General features: G+C 40.9%; 1 protein-coding gene across 1 annotated transcript; it reads right to left on the bottom strand.

The window, feature by feature from the left end:
- Positions 1-213: 213 nt before the first annotated feature.
- Positions 214-6,114, bottom strand: LOC119307375 (importin subunit beta-1-like). Its single transcript, XM_037583452.1, has 3 exons — positions 5,955-6,114; positions 2,134-4,565; positions 214-585 (listed from the first exon to the last, which is right to left on the bottom strand). Exons 1-3 carry the CDS (start codon positions 6,093-6,095, stop codon positions 486-488), a joined length of 2,673 nt encoding a protein of 890 aa, XP_037439349.1. The 5' UTR covers positions 6,096-6,114; the 3' UTR covers positions 214-485.
- Positions 6,115-7,723: the final 1,609 nt, after the last annotated feature.

Genomic DNA, 7,723 nt, shown 5'->3' with positions numbered 1-7,723 from the left:
CGTAGATTGACTCATTTTTAGAGATTTTAATAAGGACTACATACCGTTGTATATATACATATTTTGGAATGTAAATTTACTCTTTTTAGACATATTTTGGAATGTAAATTCACTCGTTTTGCTCCGTATGTAGTTCGTATTAAAATCTCTAAAAAGACTTATATTTAGGAACGGTCGGAGTAATGTATATGGTTCACGCATGCCAACAGCACAGACAGCTCCACCAACAAGTGGTCTTGACAGCACACCCTACCAATCACAACCAGGAATTCAGGATTGGTTAATCATACATAATCTGCAAGCTCAACGACAACAGCTAGCAAATAGACATACGCCGACTACTAGACGAGTTCAGTTTGGCTGTCCATCCAATTGCCACCAAAATACATCATCATACTACCAACGACACACACATGTTGCTGTCCTTCCATGCATCTGTGGCAACTTGCCAAAAAAGAAGCAGAACGAGTTCCTCCTCTTATATGTTACCTCCCTAATTCCGAAATCAGTCCCTTTTTCCATGACTCCGCCATGAAACCAAACTGATCCAACACATCAACTGCAGCGGATGTCACCCTTGCATCCCTGAAACAAAGAAATCAAAGATGCACAACATAATCATATAAGCAGCAGCAGCAAGAGGAAACTATATACTAGTAGTACTATAAAACAAGGAACTGATAGAAAGGGATTCCTTTTGTTTGCAGATTGTGCATTTTGTTTCACAAAGTAAATAGTTCCTGAATTTCAGCTTCTATAATAAAACAAGGTATCCACCTAATTTTTATGACAGTCTTACTCGTTACAAGTACTCTACCACAGACCCCCCCTTCTTCTTTCAGTCTACAACCCACCTTCTTTGAAGATCCTTTGCATCTAGACCGAAAATAATAGTCTCGAAAGAGATTCTGATTATTGAGCAACATGAAAGGTAGCAAGTTGACAAAATAAAAGGAATGGATTATTGACTGGATGAGATGACCCCATGTAATGGAGCGGAATACTTGACTAATACTGTATGGGAAGGAAAGACTATCCATATATAGCTTTGAGAGTGAAAGTTCCTCACAGGCGACAAATTTAACAAGTAGAATCACTATGATGAAATTTTAATGTTGAAACTTGTGACATTCCTTGTTGTAATCCTGAGACAAGAATGCTCCAGAAAATACAACAGCCAAGTAAAAATGCACCTGGCTAGAGGACATTTCAAAGAGCAGTGTGTGCTTCAAGGTGCTTTAGCCGAGCAATAAATTAATGAATATCAACTTCTATGTGTCTTAACACTACTGTCTCACTCTAAAATGAACTGAAACTGCATAGTTTTTCTGGTTTCAACTCATGCATTTTTCTCTTTTGATTGATCGGCTTAGTTAGCTATTTTATACTAACAACAGAAAATGCTGATGTCGGCAAATGGCAGTTAAAAGTCTGGTCTGCCAACCTTCTAAAAGTCTATTTGGGAGAAACAGGAACGGGGTTTCCTTTCTTTCGAGATTATAAGTGGTACTAAAGCTAGTACAAAATTGAGTCACTTATTTTGGGACGGAGGGAGTAATATCTACTTTGCTCTACACTGTTAAAAGTCTAACTATATTTCTTTACAGAGGGAGTACTAAATTGCCTGGTCTGCTAACCTTCTTCATTTTATCTACTAATATCTACTTTGCTCTACACTGTTAAAAGTCTAATTTTGGTTGTAGAAGGGCAACTATAGAGTCCCTTGCCGAGTAACCACTATGAAGAGCAATTAGGGGCTATGTCGCCTACTAATTAAAATGATGGTATGTGCAAATAATCATATGGAGCAGTCAGCCATACAAGAAAAAAGAGCAAGGCAACTAATTAGAATGGTGGCATGCACAAATAATCCTATGGAGCAGTCACCCATATATAAAACAAAAGCAAGGCAACTAATTAGAATGGCGGCATGTGCAAATAATCATATGGAGCAGTCACCCATACAAGAAACAAGAGCAAGCTAGACAACTAATTAGAATGATGGAATGTGCAAATAATTGTACTGGACAGTCGCCCATATAAGAAACAAGAGCAAGGTAACTAATTAAAATGATGCCATGTTAATCGTATGGAACAGTTGACCAAAAAGAAGGGATTGAGCATCATGTGCACCTGCTCTCGTCCTCAGAGACAGCTTCAATGAACTCAACTAGATCCGCTGCTACCTTCAACCCAGATTTTTGGTCCTTTATACCCCGCAATATGCCAGAGTAAGCCTTGCATATTCCCTGTATAAGCTGGTTACCGTAATCAACCTTATCCTCATCAGAGACATTGGCATAATATCTTGGGTTAGCAGCTTCTTTCAGCTTTTTCCTAACAGCCTGCAGGTGGTACTCCTCAAAATGCTTGCCAATAGCAAGAGCGATCTCTCCAAAGCATGCCAAAATTTGAGGTTTAAGCTTGGGTTTTGAGAGACCTTCGTAAAGAACATCCATCATATCATCACAGCATGGCAGGATTTCATCTCCCAAGACATGAAAGATAGTGCCAATCACCTCTAAATAGATAGGGGAGAATAGCTTCACGCTGTAATACTGCAAAAATATTGGCATGTGATCCAGAAACTTTGGACCGACGGCACGAGACAGAGCACCAATAGCAAGCGCTGCTTTATCACGTGCGGTAGAACAGTCGCAGGTCAGGACACGGCAAAACTGAAGGGACATAGACTGAGCAGACTCCCTAACCTTGTCTGCGTGAAGCGAATTGCCCAGTTTCTCGATTATGGCATGCAGTACGTCACACAGCAACGCCTGAAGATTTTGCCTGTTAGTCTTGTCATCTGATGAAATTGCTTTGGCATCAAGCGCTGTGTTTAATCTTCGCATGATACGAGGCATCAAATCCATAATAGCTATTACAGCTTCAAAATCCCATATGTTGCTTACTCTCACAATCTCAATCAATGCGCCATAAGCAGATGCAGATGCAGGAAGCCCGAAAGGGGTCTTCTTATCAAGTTCCGAAGCAGAAAGGATAGCATCGATAACACCACTAAGAAAAGGTGAAAGTTCAGATGAGATTTTCTTTTTTGAATGGTCTACCTCAGATGAGATTGGCACATCATAACCTCGGGCAAGAAAATATATAGCTTCACAGACTTCCTTGGACACTTCTGGAACATCTTTACCCCTCTTTGATAACGCAGCCATGATGCGAGGAAAGTCTTCATTTGTGAAAAATCTTTTATCAAGAGCTGGAGAATGCAGAAGCTCAAACACCTGCCCAAGAGTGCATGTAGCGGTGCCTCTTATCTCCATGTGTGGGTCTTCCATCTTGTCCATCAACAAACCGACCACAGGAGCGAGTTTTTCAATAGAAGGCCCTTCAAGGATAACGCCTAGTACAGAAATAGCTGTCTTGCGACTACACCAATCTGCCACTTTGATGTTACCCTCGATAAACTGCCTTGCAAATGGGACAACTGCATCCCCGATAGTTCTAGCGACGAGGCCTAGGCATGTCATAGCACTCATGAAGATGTTCAGTTCATCAACATCTCTTTCCTGGTGTAACGACAGAGTTTGTAGCAGAAGTGGAACAAGTGAACAAAGGGGATTCTCAAGGAAGTGACAATCTGCGGTCAATATAACACGAGGAAAGCGTTTTCTTTTTTCTCGGAGTTTAATCACTTTTCTACAAATAGTGCTCCAGAACTCGATACATTCGAGCACAGCTGTTTCGTCCATACCTCCTTCCAAGCCCAAAGCTTCAGTTGTAAGGCTGAGTGTGGTTTCCATGTAAGGTTCCAACTCCATATAATATTTGGATGCAATTGCAGTAAGGCAGCCGAATGCTGCATGCTTGACCTCCACTGCTTCATCGGATTTAGCTGCATCAGATATTGCAGTCATTATACGATTTCTGCAATCATCATCACTTGCAAAGTCAGCAAACCTATGAACATTCTGTAGAGCTTTAACCGCCGCAACACGGACTTGAAAACTTTTCTCTGCCTGGTGGTTCATTGCCCGGATGACGGCATCCAGAACACCATTAATTGTGTCTTTCTCGAACCTCAAGGTCTTCTCCTCAAACACATACTCCAGCGCCTCTAGAGTTGCTTGCTTTAGTGTAGCAGGAGAAGCACCCTGCGGTGCCATGTTGTGCAGTAATCTGCCAATGAGGTCTTGCCACCGCTGGGAGGGTATCTCAATATATGCAAGCCTGCCAATAATCTGTGATGAGGCATGCCTCGCCTGAGGAGCCAAAGATCCTAGCGTTATCAGCAATGACTCCTTAATCTGGGATTTGATACGTTGATCCAGGTTGTTCCATTGTTCGATGAGGATGCTGTTATCTTCAGAATACTTTCCTTCCACAGAATTCTTCAGCATAATGCCAGCAAGGCGTCTGCACTCGGGCGGACTTGCATCACTCGAGAGCTCTGCTGATAATGACAGGAGGAAGTTGGGACGATTACGCTCCTGGAGCTGCTTGAGTTTGCATTCTGCTACTAGCCTTATGTTGTTATCCGGATCCTGAGCATCTTTTAGAATCTGAGTGATATTATCCATAGCTGGCTGTATCAACTGTCCGTCCTGGCAAACATGAAAAAAAAGCATCCAGAATTGTTCACTTAGAAATAGAAAAGGAAAAGAAAGCAGCCTGGTTACACACAAACTAACAAAGAAAATGGTAACGAACCGTCCTAAGAAAGGGCCACTAGACAAATTTGACATATAATAGCTTAATCGGACGTGTGCAAAGAGAACCACGCAAGGACAGGACTGTTACAAATTATCAAGTTATAAGAGATGTGTGGCAAATTATAAGTATGGATGGATGTAAAATAAATAAATGAGCAGCAGGATCGAGTGGCACCAATAGACCACCATTGCTAAGCTAGTTAATTAATATCCCATCCGGCAAGTAGGGATTTAGCTATCCCAAATTAATCCTGGCTGAACAGAGCCATGTATATAAGCTCATACATAGCCTGCTGAGTGAAGTTATACTAGTATACGGTAAGTTAAAGAGCGTAAAAATGCAAGGACTAGGAGAACTGCTGACACCAGAACAGAGCAAAGAGAGGAGGGAGTTTCTGGACCAAGCTGCATGGTCCTAATATAAGCTCCAGCTAGCCCGTCAGATAGATGTAAGCTCCAGCTAACAGACTCTGTGTGTTTTTACAATGTTTATTTATTGGAGCACATACACGCCCCAATATATATACACACCCAAAACGTGCCGCATTCTTTCAACATGTAAAATAAAATAGTATACTAAGCTCAAGCAGCAGATTAAGAACAAAGACTGTACGTACATATACGCAGATACTATATAGTACAAAGAAAGAATGAGGACGACACCTGATCAAAACCAAGATGTTTCTTCTAATTATATATAGATTGAGAAAGTAAACAAATTCCTTGGTGAAGTACAATTGCAAGCAAGCGACGCGGAAAGACAAGATTAATTAATTTCCTTGTCCATAATAATAATATATATAACGAAACTAAATGAAGTAGCGCTGTGGTGCGGTGTGCGTAGCCAGGGTGGGTATATGCTGTAGTGTATATAACCAGAAGAGGCCCTTTGACTAGTAATTCTAGGGATTCTGCTGTGCTGGACTTTGGGTCTAACCTAATCTAATCTAATCTAATGCGTGGAGTGCTTAATTAAACAATCAATTAATAATTATATACGCTTCTCCAACGGGGACAGAAGGAAGGAATGCCGTCCGTCCATCCCCATGCGTGATGGACGAGGATGTAGCTAGAGAGCGAAAAGTTAGGTTTCTTCCGGGAGCTAGCGTCAAGCCAACTTGCCTTGTGGGATCGGACCGACGGGGCCAGAGGTTCGGGATTCGACCGGATTCCAAGCAGGGAAGGAGACTGAGGAGGCGGCCAGGGCTAGGGTTAGGGTTAGGCGTCGAGCCAGAGCCGAGAGAGGTGGGGGCAAAACGAACCAAGGCACGCGGATCTTACCAGCGGGCCGGGGGCGGGATCTCCGCTCGCTCCCGCTCCCGCTCCCGCTCCCGGAGGGGAGGCGGTGGCGGTGGCGGTGGCGGCGAGCGGCCGGCGGTGTGGATTGGGATCGTCGGTGGTTTCTCGTTTTCTTTTCGGCATTGGGATCGGATCGGATCGGGGTCGGCATCGAGATGGGAACTCCACACCGCACTATATTCAATTCTAATAAAGGTCGGCCGACAACACCTTTGCCACTCAACTACAACCAAATTACCCGCAACTGCCATTCATATTCCCTATATACTCGTCCGGCCTGGGCCGACCTGTGCTATGGATAATATCACTCAGATTCTAAAAGACGCTCGCTCTTTCCCGTCGTACGTCCCTTCGTTTTTCTTTTTCTTTTGGTGTTTGTCCCCCCGTTCAAAAAACATGCATCTAAAATTTACGAACTTGAAAAAACAGTTCACGAATTCTAAAAAAAAGTTCATCGATTTTGAAACACACTTCACAAATTTTGAAAAAAGTTCATCGAATTTCAACGACATTAAGAAAATTGAAAAAATTCATCAAATTTGAACAAAAAGATCATCGAATTAAATTAGAATTTGAAAAAAGTTCATCTGTTTTTTTAAATCATCAAATTTGAAAAAATGTTCATCGATTTTGTACAAAAAAAATTCACCTAAAGCGCATTGTCGCGTCTTACAGTAGAGTCGGTCGATTTCGTTTGTACCGAGCCCTTTGTAGAACTTGAATATTAGATGCCTGACTCCCCACACACAAAAAAAACAAGATTATTAACATAGTAGGAGTATTAAATAGTGCCACCTTTCTTCTTTGCACCTAATCTTTATATTTACCTAATAATAAAACAAATTGGGTTTCTGTTCGTCATGCCATTTTTCAGAAAAATCCCTCTATTTCAGAGAATTCAACCTGCAGTCCTGTTTTAAGTCAAAACGAATCATTTTTTCGTATTTTACACAAAAGTCCCTGAGTTTTCTTGAAATCAACCCGCCGTCCGGATTTAAGTCACACACGAACCATTATTTTACATTTTTCGAAAACCACCCTGACATTTTAAGTAATTCATCCGCAGATCATATTTAAGTCAAACAAATACTTTTTAAAATCATCCATATCTTTTAAACCGTAACTCCGATTTGAACAAGTTATATATGAAATTTGATTAAAAAATATAGAAGATGAGTATGAGATTATTTTTACCTGTTAAGTATTTTTAAATATTATTTTAGAATATATTTAAATTAAATAAATGATTTTCTAAATTATCCGTATCTTTTAAACCGTAACTTTGATTTTAACATATTATATATGAAATTTTATTAGAAAAATGTGTGGAATCTAAATATGATGTTAATTTTACCTGTTAAAGATTTTTAAAATATTATTTTGGAAGCAAACTTATAATTTATAGCGCAAGATCCATTTTTCTTTCGTACCGGCCTCGATCCGGATTGCAAATAAACACCCCACTATAACCATATAGGGAAAAGAAAACATCGATAACTACAGATGCATACCTATGAAAAAATTCGCAGGGGAAAACAACAGATTTCTCATCGCGAGAGTGAGAGAGAGAGAGAGAGAGAGGGCGAGGAAGGAGAGAGGGAGGAGAGAGACGCCTTAGGATTAACCATATTCAAACACGTTTTTTGTTGTTTTATGTGAACACCGAGGCCATCGCCCGCGAGGGTGAGAAAGGAGGATAAGTGGCAACACAAATATGATGCCTCGCAAAAATAAAAAAGATGGACCTATTG

Source organism: Triticum dicoccoides, chromosome 5B (assembly GCF_002162155.2).
Source record: "Triticum dicoccoides isolate Atlit2015 ecotype Zavitan chromosome 5B, WEW_v2.0, whole genome shotgun sequence".
Taxonomy (NCBI): domain Eukaryota; kingdom Viridiplantae; phylum Streptophyta; class Magnoliopsida; order Poales; family Poaceae; genus Triticum; species Triticum dicoccoides.
This window is presented reverse-complemented; position numbering and strand designations above follow the sequence as displayed.